General features: G+C 41.4%; 1 protein-coding gene and 1 pseudogene across 2 annotated transcripts; one reads left to right on the top strand and one right to left on the bottom strand.

Moving 5' to 3' along the window:
- Window positions 1-80: 80 nt before the first annotated feature.
- LOC310870518 (putative oxidoreductase ZK1290.5) lies at window positions 81-7,043 on the bottom strand (annotated as a pseudogene). The gene is made up of 6 exons (XR_014571082.1): window positions 6,957-7,043; window positions 2,852-3,143; window positions 2,000-2,091; window positions 1,557-1,739; window positions 1,334-1,393; window positions 81-875 (listed from the first exon to the last, which is right to left on the bottom strand). The product of XR_014571082.1 is annotated as a putative oxidoreductase ZK1290.5 (transcript).
- Window positions 7,044-8,401: 1,358 nt separating this feature from the next.
- LOC310870612 (exostosin-like 2) lies at window positions 8,402-14,231 on the top strand. The gene is made up of 5 exons (XM_083781866.1): window positions 8,402-8,498; window positions 9,253-9,683; window positions 9,794-9,864; window positions 10,373-10,488; window positions 12,928-14,231. Exons 1-5 carry the CDS (start codon window positions 8,494-8,496, stop codon window positions 13,328-13,330), a joined length of 1,026 nt encoding a protein of 341 aa, XP_083637992.1. The 5' UTR covers window positions 8,402-8,493; the 3' UTR covers window positions 13,331-14,231.
- The last annotated feature ends 6,792 nt before the right edge of the window (window positions 14,232-21,023 follow it).

Below are 21,023 nucleotides of genomic sequence, written 5' to 3'. Positions count from 1 at the left end.
GACACAGGGAGAACATGCAAACTCCACACAGAAAGGTCCTTTCTGCCTTTATTGATAGAAGTACAGTAGGTAGACAGGAAACGGGGAGAAAGATGGGGGAGAAAGACAGCGAAGTTCGTCGGGATTGGGACTCAAACCCGCAACACACTCATGCTGGATTACCATCCTAGGTGCCTGGACCGCTAAGCCGGTGACTAAACTGAGTGACTCTCTTATGACAGTGAGGGAGTCTGTAGTGTAGGTTGTCACTTGACTTGGGGAGTTGGGGTATTGGTATTGTTACACCCATATCTGTCAACACCGCCTTGTCTTTCATGTGGCTGATAGCTGATCATTGTGCCTAACAAATAGGCTACTGGCAAATACTCTGTCTTTAAAATAATATTTCATTTTATTCAGTTTTGCTCTCAAAGATTTAAAGCACTTGTGGTATAAACTCACATTTTCTAACTAAGGCAGTTAAAACCAATTTTGGGCAGGAAACCCTTTTGGTGTGTTAAGCATTATGTTGTACTTTTGCTGTTGAAAAATAGCAGATCTACAAGCTCATAGTGCTCACAACATATTTTCAGATGGGGGTCAGCAGTCAATTACATAATAATCTTGGAGGCCCTTGACATGAAAATGTTTGAGAATGACTGACATAGAAACATGGGTTTTTCAGAAAACGGTCAGGATTTAGAAGGCATTTGTAGAATCGTCCTCAGGTCTTAAAGGCACTGACGATCTATGAGATTGTTACACAAATGTGTTGGATCACGTGTGTGTTTGCTCTTTCCAGAGTGGATCACTTGTCTTAGATGAATGAGTTTCATGTCGCAGTGGAGTCTCCTGATGCTGTCCATATCCTCAGGAGAGAGCAAGAAATCAAAGACCTGTTGAAACACCAAAATTATTAACAACATAGCATAAAAGGTGGAACACTGGTCCAAAGTATGAATCCATCTCATGACTATGACATTGATTCAATAATGTATACTGTAGTATGTCTATAGCAGAAATGCGTAGATATCTATTGTCCTTGGCTCCTGACATCATTTCCCATTGCTACTATGTTTTCTGAACTATGAATTTCACATTAGAAGGACCTGCAGCCATCTCCTTACAATTGAGTTTTTAACTGCTGACTGGGACAGAGTCAGCAACCATATTAGTTGGTGGTTGAGATCGATCAAGTAAGTTATTCGGCGAGATGATGTAGGCAAAGTATGTTTAAATCGAGGTATAATGTGATAGTGCTGCACGATTCTTGCTCAAATGTTACCGACTTCCCTCATTTGAGGCTAAAGTGATGGTGGGGTCAACAAACAGCAAGTGCTTATGTTGAACTCACTTGACAATTCTCTTGTACTCTCTCCTTCTTGGTAGATTTGGGTATTGTGACAACACCATTCTATAATGGAAAAATAGTTTAAACACGTTAATACATAATAATGCATGCATACTACATAGTTTAAGGCAATAATAATCGAAAGAGTGGTTAACCTTGGGGATAATGTGCTTTTATGGCCTGTACAGACCAGACTAGATTGTCAATATTACGACATGATTAATACCTGTATGCTCCAGCGTATGCAGATTTGAGCAGGGGTGTGTTGGTACTTTCGTGCAAGCTGTAGAACAGTGGGATGGTTAAGGGCCTGTCCCTTGGCCAGGGGGCAGTACCCTTCAAACACTATGCCCTCCTGACGACAGTACTCCGCCAGATGATTGGGCTGCTGGAACGGATGAAACTCTACCTGATTGGGTGAGGGTGGGTGTTGTACCCCAGAGGTTAAATGTTGAATGCAGCTCTTTAGAAACAACTGTTCATTCATCTCAGAATGGACCCCTAGAGGAAATCCAATATCTAATATTCTTAGTCAATTGTTTCATGTGTTGCACTAGGACCATAGTATACCAGTGTTTTTGCATGTCCTAAGACACATTTGGATCCATTAGCAGCAGCACACCCTTATAGATTTTGGTCTAAGGTTGGTTAGCTAGCTGGAATACTCACTTGGTTTACATGTGGTACTACACTACAGTCATCCTTTAACTGTTGCAGGTGGTGGACCAGGAAGTTGCTTACACCAATAGCCCGACACACCCCTACAGAAGCAAAATACACAGGCCATTTTAGAGAGGCTTTATTCATTTGTAAATTGACACAGGAGTAGTGCATAGCAAAGAGATGCATTCCAAAGCCAAAGGAAATACTTAGAAACTTCCTTTTTTGACTAGGGTCCCCCAGGTGTCTATCCTTGGCCCCCTCTTGTTTCCCCCTCTACACCAAACCTCTTCGCCGAAAATAGCTGACCTACAAGCTCACATAGTTAGAGAAAATTAGCAAAATGTGTGGCAAATCTGCAAAGAAAATGCTTACATTATTAAGTAGCATGTGACGTGTCAAACTAGGGGGTTATCATGATGCTGAATCCATTCCAAGCATTAGTTTAGCACGAAAACACTCCGTGGGCTAAATTCGGCCATAGCCACTTGCCCAAATGTGCCCAAATGTGCTGACCTCATCACATTTGTGATGACTGCTATGGCCATTTTTAGGTAAAGAAGTGTTTTTTGTGCAAAACTAATGCTTGCAATGGATACGGATCGATGTAATGTGAAAGCATTGAATACAGTTGAATGAAGTGTTGTGTACTTGGGTGCAGAAGAATCAAGGCCAATGAGAATCATGGCCATGCGGGACCAGGCAATCGTATTCGGGAACAGTTTGAATCAAACGGACTCAGTGTGAATCTGCCCTTAAAGGCAGGCCTTAGACCTTTTGTGAACCATGCATTCTGACCTCTTATTAGTGTAAAATGTCAATAAGCGTTGCAATTATTGAATGAATCCCAATGTTTCTCACCCTCTTCATAGAGCTCCTCCAGGGCTCTCCACGTCTCAGCTCTCACCTCCCTGTTAGAGCGACCAATCTGTCTGGCATCTGGTCAGGTACAAATCTGAGTGGTAAGGAGTTCATACAATTACAAAGGGGCATTTTGAGAGTAAGAAGATAGGGATAATGTGGTTTACCAGGTTTACCAGAGTTTACTGGTGAGCCACAGCTCACTTCGTGGAATCCCACTTTCTCTGATAGCTTCACCTAGCTGTGTCTCGCAGCCATAACGCTTTGTTGTGTCAATTAGTCCAGTACCTGCCTGTAGACCCTATCGCAATTTGGTGTTGGGGGAATTTCTCACTTGAACTGAGTCAATGGGTCCCTAGACATGAAAGATCAATGAGGTGCTTGTCCGCCATAGTGCCACGAATGGCGCAATGGCCACATCAAAAATGGCCGCCATCGGCTATGATGAAAATCCAACCTTTTTGTTTTTTAGTGTTTAAGCACATGTAATACATTCATTTTGACTAATTGTGGTGTGTGGAATTCATTTCTGATATTGTTTTGATGATTTGGGGTGATTTTGACCTTGAAAGGTCATAGTCAAGGTCATTTTGCTATTCCACAGACCTTGGCCATAACTTGTCCATTTTTAGGAGTAAGAACAGGAACAATTAGTCTATTTCAACTAAATCTGACTCTTAAAATTAATTTCTGATATTGTTTTGACCATTAGGGATCATCCTGTCATTGAATTATTGATGTTAATGTCATTTTTCAATAATTCGATTATGATTCTTTAGTCGCTTTTACTATATATTTTCATGATTTGTTTTCTTTACATAAACAAAATACATGGGCATGAGAAAAACAACAACAGCACCATATGTGCTGTGTGAATAAGCCCATTGTACAAAAGACTCTGTCCATGGCCCAAATGAGCCAATTCATTGCTATGGCAACCCCATAGTGGAGGCAAGTCAATATATCATAAGAATCGTTCACTTGATGGTACAAGCACCAAATTTGGTACACAAGTGCTTCAGAACCTACTCTCTCAGAAAAGTACGTTGTCCACTTGAAAAAACTAAATGGCCACCATTTTTCAAGATGGCCGCCAAATGAAAAGGGCCTTTTGTGGCAGTTCTGGACAACCGTGGGTCCGACCAACTCGAGACCGGGCACTGCACTCCCTGTGTGTGTGTGGAACGTGTGTGTCGAATTCGGTGAAGTCAGTGGGGCAAACGGTTCTCGGGTTACATGGATTACAGATGTACAGACACACACAGACTTGAATATATGTCAATGGGCAATGCCCATTGGGGTTTTTTTTAGATGATGGGTAAGAAGAGAGAGATGTGATGTCAGGTGGTGTGGGCTAAGAAGTGGTCAGGGCTAAGATAAAGTATATGAGATGTACAGTAAGTGCAAAGAGAGATGGTGAGGGAGGGAGAAAATTATTTGTACCAATTGACCAAACAGTAGACAGTAGTGTAACAGGTTAAGGTGAGTATAGAGATGGAAATGTTCTAGCAAGTGAAGCCAGTGTATTGAGAATATGGGACATATGTGTCAGGAGTTATTTGCCGTACGGTTGGAAACGGTGGCACTGATGAAAAGGAGGCACAGCTGGAGGTGGCAGAATTAAGGATGCTATGCTTCTCATTAGGAGTGAAAAGGAAGGACTAAATTAGAGGATCAGCCCAGGTTAGAAGGTTTGGGGATAAAGCAAGAGAGGTGAGGTTGAGATGGTTTAGACATGTGAAAAGGAGGGATGAGGGTACATTGGGAGAAGGATGCTGAAGATGTAGCTGCCAGGTAAGAGGATGGCCAAAGACGAGGTTTAAGGATGCTGTGAGAGATGACATGAAGGTGGCAGGTCACAGAGGAAGATGTAGAAAACAAAACCAAAAGGGGTCCTCCCCTTTTCCCTGTGCGTGCACACACACACACACACACACACACACACACACACGGTACTCTACAGTACACTACAGTATGTTACAGTACAGTATGGTAAAGTACAGTAACGTGCGGTACGGCATGGTACAGTATGATACCATAAGGTATGGTACAGTACAGTATGATGCCGTACAGTACAGTAAGGTACAGTATGATACCATACAGTAAGGTACAGTATGGTACCATGCAGTACGGTACAGTACAGTACAGTACAGTATGATACCATACAGTAAGGTACAGTATGGTACAGTATGGTACCATGCAGTACGGTACAGTACAGTACAGTATTGTACAGTATGATACCATACAGTAAGGTACGGTACGGTATGGTATCATACTGTACCTTACTGTACTGTACGGCATCATACTGTACTGTACCATACCTTATGGTATCATACTGTACCATGCCGTACCGCACGTTACTGTACTTTACCATACTGTACTGTAACATACTGTAGTGTACTGTACAGTACCGTGTGTGTGTGTGTGTGTGCACGCACAGGGAAAAGGGGAGGACCCCTTTTGGTTTTGTTTTCTACATCTTCCTCTGTGACCTGCCACCTTCATGTCATCTCTCACAGCATCCTTAAACCTCGTCTTTGGCCATCCTCTTACCTGGCAGCTACATCTTCAGCATCCTTCTCCCAATGTACCCTCATCCCTCCTTTTCACATGTCTAAACCATCTCAACCTCACCTCTCTTGCTTTATCCCCAAACCTTCTAACCTGGGCTGATCCTCTAATTTAGTCATTTCTGATCAAGTCCTTCCTTTTCACTCCTAATGAGAAGCATAGCATCCTTAATTCTGCCACCTCCAGCTGTGCCTCCTTTTCATCAGTGCCACCGTTTCCAACCGTACGGCAAATAACTCCTGACACATATGTCCCATATTCTCAATACACTGGCTTCACTTGCTAGAACATTTCCATCTCTATACTCACCTTAACCTGTTACACTACTGTCTACTGTTTGGTCAATTGGTACAAATAATTTTCTCCCTCCCTCACCATCTCTCTTTGCACTTACTGTACATCTCATATACTTTATCTTAGCCCTGACCACTTCTTAGCCCACACCACCTGACATCACATCTCTCTCTCCTTACCCATCATCTAAAAAAAACCCCAATGGGCATTGCCCATTGACATATATTCAAGTCTGTGTGTGTCTGTACATCTGTAATACCATGTAACCCGAGAACCGTTTGCCCCACTGACTTCACCGAATTCGACACACACGTTCCACACACACACAGGGAGTGCAGTGCCCGGTCTCGAGTTGGTCGGACCCACGGTTGTCCAGAACTGCCACAAAAGGCCCTTTTCATTTGGCGGCCATCTTGAAAAATGGTGGCCATTTAGTTTTTTCAAGTGGACAACGTACTTTTCTGAGAGAGTAGGTTCTGAAGCACTTGTGTACCAAATTTGGTGCTTGTACCATCAAGTGAACGATTCTTATGATATATTGACTTACCTCCACTATGGGGTTGCCATAGCAATGAATTGGCTCATTTGGGCCATGGACAGAGTCTTTTGTAAAATGGGCTTATTCACACAGCACATATGGTGCTGTTGTTGTTTTTCTCATGCCCATGTATTTTGTTTATGTAAAGAAAACACATCATGAAAATATATAGTAAAAGCGACTAAAGAATCATAATCGAATTATTGAAAAATGACATTAACATCAATAATTCAATGACAGGATGATCCCTAATGGTCAAAACAATATCAGAAATTAATTTTAAGAGTCAGATTTAGTTGAAATAGACTAATTGTTCCTGTTCTTACTCCTAAAAATGGACAAGTTATGGCCAAGGTCTGTGGAATAGCAAAATGACCTTGACTATGACCTTTCAAGGTCAAAATCACCCCAAATCATCAAAACAATATCAGAAATGAATTCCACACACCACAATTAGTCAAAATGAATGTATTACATGTGCTTAAACACTAAAAAACAAAAAGGTTGGATTTTCAATATAGCCGATGGCGGCCATTTTTTATGTGGCCATTGCGCCATTCGTGGCACTATGGCGGACAAGCACCTCATTGATCTTTCATGTCTAGGGACCCATTGACTCAGTTCAAGTGAGAAATTCCCCCAACACCAAATTGCGATAGGGTCTACAGGCAGGTACTGGACTAAATGTGCCGTACAGCGTACACCACACTCGCGGATTGCATACACAACAGCATCATGGGCGTATCCACCATGATGGGATGTTCCTTTGAAGAGATCAAGGACAAACATTTCACAAAAATCTGAAATCATCAGTGGTGGAAAAAGTACTCAATTGTAAAAAACAAAAAAACAAAAAGTACAAAAGTATTGGGCATCAAAATGTACTTAAAATGCCAAAAGTAGAAAGTACTCAATATGCAGAATGTCCCAATTCAAGTTTTCAAATGTATAAAACCCTAGTAATAATAGCAGATGTACAAGCTCAAATGCATCGCCATGCGACGCATTGTGAGCTTGTAAATCGGCTATTTTCAAATGTCCGATATGTATTGGGCTGAACTTAAGTGTTCAATGTATGTTTTGTAATAATAATCAAAGTAACTAGTAACTAAAGTTATCAAGTAAATGTAGTGGAGTTGGAGTAAAAGTACAATATTTGCCTTTGAGGTGTGGTCTTAAATATAGTCCTAGGCCTAAATTAGACCTAGAATGCCTGTGATCATTTAATTATACTTCGTATAAATTTACGAAGTATAATGAAATGATCACAGGCATTCTAGGTCTAGGCCTAAATGTACTTTCCACCACTGGAAATCATACATTGCATATAACATAATGAGCCTTATCGTTCATTGAGTTTAAAGCTAATTTCCCTTACAGTTATGTTTAGTTAATGAGTTATTATTATGAATTTTTTTCTTTTGCCTGTTTGAGTAATTACTAGTAATTAAGTAAGTGGATGAGGAATAGACCATTTTTGCACCCAGCAACACCACTTGTAATTTCACTGAAGAATATAGAATATAAGTGCTGGCTAAAGTTTTCAAGTAAAGGCAGGAAGACAAAGCAAAGCAAGTGCAAAGTCGTAGTCCAAAAACTTGATCACACACACATGCATGATGCACCAAAACAAAAGAAGGAAAAAATTGGAAAAAGACAATTAACATCAGATCAATCATGTGCAATGAATTCATGTTGTATGTTTCACAAACTGCTGCAGTTTGTTAATAAACTGACAGGGATGTGCAGAAGATGCAGCAGCTGTATATTGCATAGGTCAAACGCACCTAATCACTGCAGCCCTGTGTTTTGATCTGGGACCTGGGTAACTTGTAAAATGCAGTTTCCGCTTCCTATCAACTACATTCGGGATCAATTCACTTAGCAGGTTTCAGATCCGGGCATCCGGCTTAGAGCATATATGGAAATGACACCTGTGCGTTTGTGTTCAAATGACCGGATACAGTCAGTGGGCTAAAACCGGATCTGAGCACTGAGACGCAAATAGAAACACTTTCGGACTGTACTAGCAGGTTGCTATGGTAATGTATCTGTAGCTAGCCCGCTCTGAGCTAGCCTAGCAAACATGGCAGCTACTTGAGGCTGACTGCGAACTCCTGTTTGTTTGTTGACAGCTGGTCGTGGAACTCTTTTCTTCAAAGTTCTTTGATGTGTCAACACATGGTGGCGGGGCGTGAAAATTAAGAGGTTTAATTGCTCTACCAGCTGTGAGCATAAAATGAGGTAACGTTCCATTTTCTCCATGTTTTAAGAAGTTATACCTCGTTGTTTGTCAATGGTTAATTACTTCATGTAGGCTATGTATACTTCATGTATAGCACACTTGGTCAACTAGAATGGCTTTTAAATATGCTTTATAAACACATTTTATTTAATTTTTATTTCTTACAAAGAGAAATATGTAATTGTTTAATGCTACTTTTTAAAGAAGAGTTGAGAGAGAAGTAGCTTAAGGATTAGCCCCTCTCGGAACCCCCTGGGTTAGCCCCAAAATGTCAGAAACTTCAGTACCATTGGGTTCTGACTTGTAGGGCTACTTAAGGATTGTCGTGAGCTCATAGATAGCTTAAAAGTGGTTAAATTATAGCAGCTGTCACTGCATGCTCAATTAAACACGTCCTTTACGTGACATGATTGAAAAGTAAGTGTGCAATAGTAGCTATTGATATATAATTGGCTGCTGACCCCCCCATCTGAAAAGAGTTTGTGCCAGGGACCCCCAGAAGATTAAAAAAAAAAGAAAATGATTAAAGAAAAAGAAAATAGCAGATGTACAAACAAAGTTGGTAAAATGATTGTGATGCTACATTAAATACTTTTGCGTCAAACCCCCTGGACACCCATGGGGGTCCCCGTACCCCACTTTGAGAACCAAAGGTGATGATGGTCAACAGGTGATGGAGTTCAATGAACCGTGAGAGAAGGCAAAAGTAGCATAACGTAACTTAAATGTTGCATCCGTCTCTTCTTGCTACAGGGTCCTTAGCAGCTTTATGGGTCTCTGGCGGCCGTATCTAGTTTGGCCAATACTGCTCCTCCTGCTCCTTGTCTGTGCGGCCTTGACCGCTCTATTGCCACCCGCTGAAGACATGGGAGTTCTGCACAGAGCATCGCCTGGCAAGTCCAACTTCGCACAAAGGAGGACAAAAGAGGAGGAGGAAGGAGAGGGATTCACTATCGTCATCCAAACGTATAATCGCACGGATATTCTGCTCAGACTTCTGAACCATTACCAGGGAGTACCCCGCCTTCGGAGGATAATCATAGTTTGGAATAACGTTGGGGAACAAACCCCCCAGAAGCTTTGGGACTCGCTGGGGCCCCATCCTGTCCCAGTGGTCTTCAAGGAGCAGAGCGTCAATCACATGCGCAACAGACTGCAGCCTTTCACTGAAATTGATACAGATGGTCAGTATTTTATTTCAACTGATTGTGTGTTGTCTGTCATGGATGGACTGTTTTACTCTGAAAGAGGAATATCTTCCTCTAACATATATGCCTTGTTTCCAACACCTTAGCTCTGTTGATGCTTGATGATGATACCTTGGTCAGCGTTCCCGACATCAGTTTTGCTTTCTCTGTTTGGAAGGTAATGCCATCAGCTTTGATGTAGCTGTTGAAACTATTTATCATCCCATGTATCTGGATTCCATTGCTTTTCTATCTTATCTGATAAATGCACCATGTCTCTGTCTGTCTGTGTGTAATCCACGTAACTTGAGAACCATTCGCCCCACCGACTTCAAATTCAACACACACGTTCCACACCACCACAGGGGGTGCATTGCCCGCATTGCCCACCCAGACATAATATCTGGGTGGCATTTCCAACTTGCATCGTTCCAATTAGGCCACCGCTGTACAGGCTCTACTCTAGTATAGATTAATGTGCATTAGACATTGACATGATGCAACATTTGTCATACATAGACGGAATGTGTGTGTGTGTGTGTGTGTGTGTGTGTGTGTGTGTGTGTGTGTGTGTGTGTGTGTGTGTGTGTGTGTGTGTGTGTGTGTGTGTGTGTGTGTGTGTGTGTGTGTGTGTGTGTGTGTGTGTAAAACTGCTACAATATTTAATGCCTTATTTTGTCCCACAGCAATTTCCGGATCAAATTGTTGGTTTTGTCCCTCGAAAACATGTCTGCATGGCGCGTGGAGTGTATAGCTATGGTAGCTTTGAGCTGCAGGATCCAGAAATGGGTGGAGGGGACAGGTATGTCATCCTTCAACTACTTTTCAACCTTTTGTGGGCAATGTAATTTTAGGCCAAAAATAGCAGCAGTCTTTTTTCTTTTTCTTTCTTGAGACACTTTCTATTTCTATTTCTTCATGTTACCAGGGAGTAAACGGATTCTATTTTTAAACTGATCTGCCAGGTTAACCTGAACAAACTTGGGAAAACTCCCTTCCTCTTCCTTGTTCATCTGATTTATTAACAATTATGCAAGGTTAAATCACCATTTACTTTTCTTTCTTTGTTTTAAAGAGTTGCAATTACTGTATGCACATTCACATTTTCACACAATATCAATAAACCCATCTCTTCTCATACATATTCATCACAAATCACAATGCATCTTATTTTCCTTCATATTCCACATTCCCATGCCATGTCTGTTTACATTGCTCAGCATCAATAAACTGGAATCTCAGAAAGTGCATTTGCCACCTGGTGGTGGAATGTGGAATAGGTCCATTCCTACAACAGACTCCCTGCTCATTCTCAAGACACAATGGGCTCGATTCACCAACAATAAATACGCCAGAGTGTAACGGTGGCGGAAACGGATATCGTATTTATCCGTCCGATCAAGCTACGTTGAGATGACGTGTTATTCAGAGAAGCTGGTGTAATCACTTCATTTGTGCGGATCGCTGAGTGTATCCTTTCCGCATTTTTCCCAAGTGATTCGCCTGGTGTCGCCTGGTTAGTTGGAACATCCACGCCCATTCTACACCATATAAGGCAACGGGAAATCTCGAAATACGTCATAGCCGGCACAGAGGATTCCCAAACTTTAAATTCTATACAACAGCGCGATGAGCTTGTAGAGTAGTTAATTTTGACAGGAGGTTCTCTGCACGGACAGATCTTCAAGCAAACAGCGCGAGTTATATGTATATAATTATAAACGAAACTTGCCAACTTGGCACACATTGCTTCACTCCTTGTTAAATGTCAGAACGTTAATAAGTTATGTTACAGTTACTTTCACATAATGAGAAAGAAGTTAATTTGTACTGTTCACCACACGACCAAATGCTATATTACAACTCGGCAATGATAAGCCCTTACTGATGAATGCACTGCAGGGTTATAAAAAAAAGAAAGAACACTCGCCTGCAGAAGTAAAATAGATATCCGATACTTTTTTTTATCAGAGCTGCATTGATTCATGTGGGGAATAGATTAATATCATCTCACTGTCATCTGTCTGAATGCCATGTGGAGAATGGATTTGTTCTGATCATGGACACGTATAGCATATAGCTATTTAAAAGTTAAAACTGACTGGCCAAATTGCACGCGCTGATGCCATAATGTGGATTTATATGGCGAATTAGCCCTCGTGACTGCTGTCTGTCAGACCGTCTATATAGACCATAGAATGCCAGTCGGGCCGGGCCGTGTTCTGTCCTAGCCGGGCTCACCGCGCCGTTATATTAATTTTCCAATGTAAATTTCACCCAGATTGGACTCGGTTCAGCGGCAGCATGCTGCTGTCCGCCACACACACACACACACACACACACACACACACACACACACACACTGACTCACTAACTAAACAACACTAACACACACTAAACAACGCTGGATTCGTACAGTGCCAGATTCGAATGCAGATAAGTGTAGCCAGGCCTATGTTCTTATTATAATTGTGAGTTAGTTTTTTAACATGCAGTGAGTCCGCGAGAGCCGATCTACTGTACAGGCTCACAACGCGTTGCACTGCGAGTAGAAAGCTGTCAAGTGAGAAGCACAATCGCGCATGCTAGAAATATCCTAATAAATAAATAAAAAGGTGCCGGCTTGCAGGGGCAGTTTCTGCATGGGACTCTAGGCTAACTTGCATAGAATGCATGCATTAGGCATACAAGTGCATACAAGTGCACTCGGCTTTTTATATATATAATATATAAAATATATTTTTTTTAATGTGCTGACCAATGTTGGGGGGACATGCCTACATATTTTATCTGAGATTTGGGAACTATTTATTGATTCAGCATGAAGACTAAAGCCTTCTGAATAAATCCGTAAATTCCTCCGCCACCTAAAGAGGTCCCGTAGGATTTGGCGGAGTTTCCGACCAACGTACGTGAGCGTCAAGTTCACGGCCATTTCCATGAATTCCAAATAAATGTGGGAAATCCACGTAAATGCCTTTCCGCCCACGTCACGTAATGTTATGAGCGTAAGCGCCGTTGTGAATTTGGACCAATAAGACTATTCAAAATACAAGAAAACATTTATAATAAAACAAAAATGTGACTACACATTTGGGTACGTCACATTTACTCTTCTATTACTTTGATTACGGAATTGATCACTATATATTTTAATCAGATTTTTGCCGTATTTACACACTAGCATGTATTTGTTTTGGTTGTCGGAGGTCCACAGTTTAACCTATACTTTCCACTGCAGGTACTCCATGGTGCTGATTGGTGCGGCTTTCTTCCACCGCCACTACCTGCAACTGTTCCAGGACCAGCCTCAAGCAGTACATAAGCTGATTGATGACACGGAGAATTGCGACGACATTGCCATGAACTTTGCCGTGGCAATGCATTTGGGGAAACAGTTGAGGTTGTCGAGCATCGGCAGACCCTCGGGGGTCTTCGTCAAGCCCGTGGACCTACGCAACCTGGAGAAAGACGCCAGCAGCGGGTACCTCGGTATGTGGCGTCGCCCCGAACACCTCCTTCAGAGGTCCTACTGTCTGAACAGGCTGGCACAGATCTACGGCTCCATGCCACTCTGCTTCTCCAACCTGATGCTCTGCCAGTTTGGCTTCCCCAGCTATGGAAACCACAAGAGCAAGGGTTGAAGGGGAGAAGTTCCTATGGCAACCACAAGGGCAAGGGCTGAGGAGCAGGAGTGGATGGATACAGTGGGATTCAATTCACTGACTGCCTGCCATAGATGGAATGAAGTCAATTGCAAGTAGAGTTCAGGTGGGTCTATGGCGATGTGTGACTTACTATTTGAAAGGGCTGGGGGTTTAGATTCATACATAACCTGATGCAGTGGTTTAGTGGTCTCTACATGATGACCTATGGCCCTCGTTAAATGTATTTTTATTTCTTTTCATGTATTTGACCATCAAAGTATTAATTTGAGTCACACTTGGCTTGATAACTTATCAGCTAAAGAAAAGACAAATGAGTCGTTTCCTTATAAACCAAAGTATTTCAACAGAGGCAACCTCGCTGCAGATACATTTTTGAATGAGTAAAGCATACGTCATTATTAGCATATTCTCTTCACATTTCTCAATCTGTCCCATTCATAATGCAACGGAGCCCTTCCGGCCGTGGAGGACCTTCTTACTCTTGAATACCAACACAGATGGTGCTTTTCCTTCTTTTTTTTTCATAAATAACGCTTTAGCCTGATGAGGCAAACATGTTATTTTTGTATTATTGCCAAAGCTGCCTTTACCTTAGTGTTTACAACTGGAGTACCTTGTTATGCACTTACTTTAAAAGCCAGCAGATGTCAGTCTCATCTGCAGCTCAGTAGCATTGCTGTACAGACATGAATGGTGCTGTCTAGAATTTTATAGAAATATGTCTGTTTTAGAAGGCCGCACAGGGTCACTTCTCACTTTAAACTATGTTGATAGACAAATCATATTTAGCCTTAAAATCTGATTCTGTGTAATAGTGATACAATGTCTTATCAGTATCTACAATTCCAACACAATCTATTATATTATCTGTCTCTATTTGTTTCCCTTTTCCCCGTCCAGTTTCAATAGATCTGTAATGACAACTATTGTTTTTTTGCTGTGTGAAACTGTGAATGTGCAGAGATCAAATATTGCTGAACAATAAATTCTGTTGATCTTCAATCTAGATCTAGACTCTCAAGTCAGTCTCTAAACGCTTTGCTCTCTTCTGTTCTTTACCCATTCTGACCTGAGATCAGATTCTAAAAATGTCTTCTACATCCTGACCGTTTTCTGAAAAAGCTATGTTTCTATGTCAGTCGTTCTTCGATTTTTCAAAAATAGCAGACCTACAAGCTCGTAGCACGCCACTCGGTGGTGCGCTATGAGCTTGTAGATCTGCTATTTTTCAATGGCTAAAGCATAACATAATGCTAATAACAAAATTATGCTGATTTGAAATCTGTGGACATGAAGGTGGACATGAAGCTGGGGAGAAGCCGAGGTATCAGTTCGATCTGAAGGCATTGACTGTATTGCAACAACTGAAACATATCCTAATCCTTCTGCTACTGAAAACAATACAGTGTCAGGTTTCAGATTACATACATGTATACATAGTACATACAGACATTACATTACTGTACCTTTAATTCACCCATCCTAATTACGTCACCATCAACATCTAGTATATATACCTCCGAGCATACCCATAAAAAATCCATCCGACCACAGTATAGTACTTTCAACTCACAACTTACATACATGTATCCATACATAGGTTACCTGTTACCCAACCAATATTGAAACATATCGTAATTACGTCACCATTGATAGCCAGTTATAACCTGACTTTAGTATTTCATTTCAATGTTTTACAGAGTGGCTGAGATTTGAAAGTTTGTAGCGGTCGACGGTAGGCACTCGACAGAGTGCAGTTCTAGTTTTCTTCTTTTGCTCTCAGTAACTCCCATACGTAAAATAAACCCTTTTTTAAGGCTGTATCTTCTGACAAGTTGCCCATGGCATAACTTCCCCATGGCAACTTGTCCATGGCAAACTCACCTTCCCATCATGCACCTGTGCACAGTGTGAAGCTCAGCAGCGCCACTTTGTCACCTGTTGGTACACCAAACAGACATACATACATACATACAGGATAGAGATGTCATACTGACATATACTGATTATCTGGTTTTATGTTGATTCCTTTATTTTTATTTTTATATATATATATTTTTTTATCCCACGATTTTGTAACCCATTTTTCACCCCTGTGTCAATCATCTAATGTGATCCTGGGCTCTACACACCCTCCACCAACCTAGTCCCCATATATGGGGGACAAGGGGAGAGCAATGGACTTGAACTCATGCTTCCTTCATGCCTGAGTGTCCAAGTTGCTCCTTTACACCTGACAGGGGGGAGTTTCCCTGGTTGGACGTAGCGCGTGGAAGGAACACGTTATTCCAACCAGTTCCTTTCCCCTCCATCAGGCGCCCCGGCTGGCCAGGGGGAGGCAGTTTAGTGACCAGGATTACTGCATGTTTTTTGTGAGGGTACCTACCCTAGGGGACACGGGGAGAACATGCAAACTCCACACAATGTTGATTCCTTTTGATGTTGATTTTGTGTGCAGGCACACTTCTTTATTATTTAATTTTGAGTTGCCGTGTTTTGGAAGCCAGTCTATAGTGGCAGTGGCAGCAGACCAGCATTGATTAATCTAATTAGAGAAGTAAGTTGAACAGGTGCAGGGCATGAGCTAATCATGACTGAATGAATGAATTGCAGGCTGCCATTGGTGCTGGCTGGAAGTCCCTCCCTATTTAAGGGCCGCTGTTGAAGACTGAACCAGTTTGGCCCCAGACACGGTTGATGACACACAGAGCAAGGACAGAGGAGAGAGGACCTGGATTGAGAAGGAGCCAAATGGACACCCCACTGGAAAGGGAAGTAAAAACCCTCATGCACAAGCCACTTTAATCTGCCATCTTGGATTATTTAAGTATTGAAACCCCCCTTCTTTGAACATTGAATTGAATTGGATATCCCACTGCTCTGCTGCTCTGACACCCCTCCAGCAACTCTACATCTGACCTCAAAGTTCAAACCTCCATATATGGAGCTGACCTGTTCTGACATTCCATAATATTGATCCTACCCCACCTGTCCTTCCTCTTCAATGTCTCCTTTTGACTGATACCTGTCCATTCAAACTCTAGACAGGCCCACTCCAAAGTTATTAGTTAAGTTCTCAACAGGCCCAAAACCCTTTACACTGTCAAGACACTGCCCCTGCTGCCACCCTTAGATCTCCATATATGGAGCTGACCTGTTCTGATATTCCATTATGTTGATCTGACCTCATCAAACCCTGTACACTCAAGACACGATCCATAAACGGCCAGTACAGAATTAATTCCATGTGTTGATCTGATGCCAAAGCCAAGCGCCAGGCACTCACCCAGTAGTCTGCCGTCACCCAGGCGGATGCGTGCACGCAACCTCGCCCTAAAGGGCTTCTCGCCCTCAGACACAGGGGCCACACATTGTTGTTCATTGGAGTGGCTGCACCACTCAAAAAGGCTGATATGGTTTCTGCCTCGCATTCGGTACAGAGTGACGTAGAGGGGGGCGCTGTGACTGGCCAGTCGCTGTGATTGACAGCCTACACCTAAACCTAACCCTAACCTTAACCTCAGTAAAACTATAGCCTACCTAAACCTAACCCTAACCTCAGTAAAACTATACCTAAACCTAACCCTAACCTCAGTAAAACTATACCTAAACCTAACCTCAGTAAAGTATACCTAAACCTAACCTCAGTAAAACTAACACAGTGGCTGGGGGGCGTTTCCAAGAACCCGAAAGCGAGGCAGATACCTTGTTGGCCTCAAAAAGAGGAGTCCACAGAAATTGTGGATAGGAACTGTTCATTATATTAGCAGCTGGTGCCCTCTGCAGGCAGCACGGAAGAACTCTATGCTGACGTTTTGAGGTAAACCTTATGAGACAGTGGTGAATGAGCAGATGAATGTCTCATTTCATGTTTTCAAATGTATAGAGGTCTTTTGGAAATGGCACATCTACAAACTCACAATGCGTCGCGATGAGCTTGTAGATCAGCTATTTCCAAATGGCTGAAATGTTTATAGGGCTGGAGTGGTTACTGTGTGTTTTGTTATAACAATCCACATTTACAAAGTAACTATAGTAAATTAAAGCTGTCAAATAAATGTAATGGAGTAAAGGTACAATATTTGGATCTGGAGATGTAGTGTAGTAGAAGTATAAATTCCTCAAAATTGTACTTAAGTAAATGTACTTAGTTACTTTACACCACTCATTTAGAGATTGTGGTATTAGCTTTGGTAGTGTTTGAGTGTAAACATTATGAGAGGATCATATTGGTCAGGATTACCTGTTGACATGGTGGCACCCAATATAGCCTCTGTAAAATACATTACACTTGTAGGTATAACGGTTACAAACGCATTGCAACATCTTTTACATATTCTGTTTACAGAGTAGTAAATGCAATATTCAGCTCATATAGTTTTGAAACTGTAAAGGGCACGTATGGTATTGATAGAAGTATCATTTATTTTATATGTTTTATTTTGTGTTTGAGTTACCGTAAATGAGAGATAGTCCGCCAGCCGGGGTTGTGAAGTGGGACATTTTTATTGGCCTAAAATCTTGTCTACATACATACCTACATTCATTAAATCCACTTGCCGACCGGCTGTCAGCATTGAGCAATTTTTTTCATAGAGGTTTTATACAGGGTATGTGACCATACCATTAACATCCTATATAAGGCAAAAAATAACACAATTGCATTATGCTTCATGTAGCATGTGACATGTCAAACTAGTGGGTTTTCATGATTCTAAATCCATTCCAAGCATTAGTTAATGCTTGGAATGGTAAATTAACTCGTTGGGCTAAAAACGGCCATAGCCACTTGCCCAAATGTTCCCAAAATGTGCTGACCTCATCACATTTGTGATGACCTGATTTCCTTGGTATAAAATGCTTGTATAATTAGAGATTCATCTTGTACCATTTGGATACCTCTCTCTTTCTTTCTCTTTGCAACTGTAACGCTCTCTGAATCAGAACTAAAAATCCAACTTGAGTGATGTACTCAAATTCTTTCAGGGTTTCAACCTCTATCTTTCATAGGGTTAAATGTTTTCATATCTTGGTTAAAGGTTTTTAAAGTGAACTTTAAGGTTAATTGACTCAGGTTGGGTTTCTGCTATTGGCTAACAAAGCCATCATTTTACTTCGGTCAGGTATGACTCTATATTTCGTATTCTTTATTGATATGTTTTTTTTATTTCATTGTCTCCACCAGGCCGAAGGCATGGGGAGAGAGTATGTTTTGCACTCCGTCCGTCCGTCCGTCCGTCCGTGTGTGTGTGTGTGTGTGTGTGTGTGTGTGTGTGTGTGTCCGTCCGTTAGCAGCTAATCTCGGCCACCGTTAACCCGGTCGATGCCAAATTTTGCACACACACTCCCTGGATGCCAACGATGAACCTCTGCCCCAAACCTTCCAGAACGGCCTGTTATAGCGCCACCAGGAGGCCGCTTTGTGCAAAACAAGTTTTTGCACACCACACCTACAGATTTTGTCCAAACATCACGCAAATTGGTACACAGTCTCTCTAGAGCCATTCAACCAAACCGGTCTTTCAGATTTCTCACACTCCATCCTGATTGGTTAAGATTGGCTTCCAAAGTTCACAGGAGTGCTCAGTTTCAAACAAAATGCTGCAAATCATGAACACATCACGTGATTTCCGTGAAATTGTGCACCCACATTCCCACTAGGCCGAGGACAAAATGCCACATGAACAATTTCAACTCAACCTCAAGGTGGCGCTATAACTGGCCGAAAAGTGTTTTTACCTCTAACTGCACGGATCTGTGGATAACCTGGTGGAGACCTGTGCCCAGAAGGGCACTTTTTCTAGTTTTATATATATATTTACATTTCACAAGGATTAGCCTACCAAGTCATGGTCCTTATGTGAAAATGGCCAGTACCCTTTCTTGTTTTGTTTATTTATTTATTTATTCCAAAGAATCCATGTGTTTAGGCCTACACTCATCATTGAAGCCTGGCCTGTTTCGTTTTTAAACAAAACAACAAAATATGGTAATCATAGGAGTCAATAGACAGCTCTGTGGATGTTGTCGTTGATGTGATTTGATTAAGGAGAGAGTGAGAAAAACTTGCAAAATGCAAACACCAACTTTTGAAACTGCAGCCTCATGTGCTACTGCTTACATACACCGTTTCCAACTGTAAATGGATGCATTATTAAATTAATCATTAAAGGACAACTTTAGTTTTTTTCAAGGTTCATGTTTTAGGTTGTTATTAGAGAAAGTAAAAGATGAGTGTTCATATTTTTTTCATCTGCTGCTTTCTTTCGTTTTAGGGATTTTAGCTGTTTTTGACAGGGGGCGGGGGCATTCAAGCATGGGGCTAAATATGTATTTTTTTTACCAAGTTTTATGGTGAATTATTTTTGTATTATTTACTATAGTCCTACTAGACCCCAGGAAATTGGCTAGAAGATCACAGGATCTACTGAATGTGAATGTAGCCTACTGGGGGGGAAGGCTTATACTGTTTGTATAGGCTCAATATGTCAGTTTGTCACATTCAACAGATCCTGTTATCTTTTGTGGCCAGATGTAATTTCTTGGGGTTTATTAGGACTATAGTAAATAATAAAAAAATAAATCGCCATAATATTTTGTAAAAAGATACATATTTAGCCCCATGCTCGAATGCCCCCGCCCCCTATCAGAAACTGCTAAAATCCCAAAAACGAAAGAAAGCAGCAAATGAAAGAAAATGACTTTCTCTAATAACAACCTAAAACATGAACCTTGGTTGAAAAAAACTAAAGTTGTCCTTTAAGATTACCGTATGCATGGATGCAGAAATGAACACCTACGCTTTGTGACTATACAATCACATGGCATGTTAGATTAAATAGCTTTAATCTAAGCCATACAAAACATTTTATTTGAGTAGTTTAAAGCTTTACCATTGGGCATTCAGGGTGAGGCTGGTCTCATTATTTTTGTGCTCTCATATTCTTTCTAAATCAGGCTATAGTTTATTGGGTTGTTGGACATGGATTTATGTATACATGTGCAACTTGGTGTGAGCTGGATAATTGGAAATGGTTTGCCTTGGGTTGAAATGAGGATAGATGATTCAGTATATAAACATAATGAATGATGATTATATTCATAATATCCTTAACCCTATTTTTGAGGGGCGCTATAGGCCCTCCTATGTCCAGCTTTGAGGGTTTGTGTAAACGCAAACATTGTCCTAACACAATCATTGAATGCCATTGACAATGTGTATGATGATGATGATAAGACCTCCCCTCACTTCACAAGGTGTTATTTTTATTAGTATTACTGTAGTAGTAGTAGTAGTAGTAGTATAGTAGTAGTTATGTAGTATTAGTAGTACAAGTATTCATATTGGTTTTAGTGTTATTATGCATGATCGGGTGTGATAGTATACGTTTGAATGCCTCACTGTAAATAATTATGTTGAACATGCTTTCTGTGCTGACACACATTTTTAAATCCAAATCCAAAGGTACCAATGTGTGGTGACATTCCTTTCCCCTGCATCATAACAAATCAATGACATGCCACAGTCTTTGCCACAGCAACACACACACACAGACATGACAACTCCTTCAAGTTGCCCTACATACATAATATAAACCGCCAATGGCACAGATGCCTCAGACTTGAGCGATCAGCAGCACTCTCACATGCACGGTTACCTTCACAAGAC

This window comes from Protomyctophum parallelum (genome assembly GCF_964188405.1).
Source record: "Protomyctophum parallelum genome assembly, chromosome: 14".
In the NCBI taxonomy this organism is placed as follows: Eukaryota; Metazoa; Chordata; class Actinopteri; order Myctophiformes; family Myctophidae; genus Protomyctophum; species Protomyctophum parallelum.
This window is presented reverse-complemented; position numbering and strand designations above follow the sequence as displayed.

Bases quoted from the DNA above. Each gene is read 5' to 3' on its own strand.
- LOC310870612 (XM_083781866.1), top strand. The intron at 9,684-9,793 runs GTCAGTATTTTA...CCAACACCTTAG, and splicing joins CACTGAAATTGATACAGATG to CTCTGTTGATGCTTGATGAT. The intron at 9,865-10,372 runs GTAATGCCATCA...TTTGTCCCACAG, and splicing joins TTGCTTTCTCTGTTTGGAAG to CAATTTCCGGATCAAATTGT.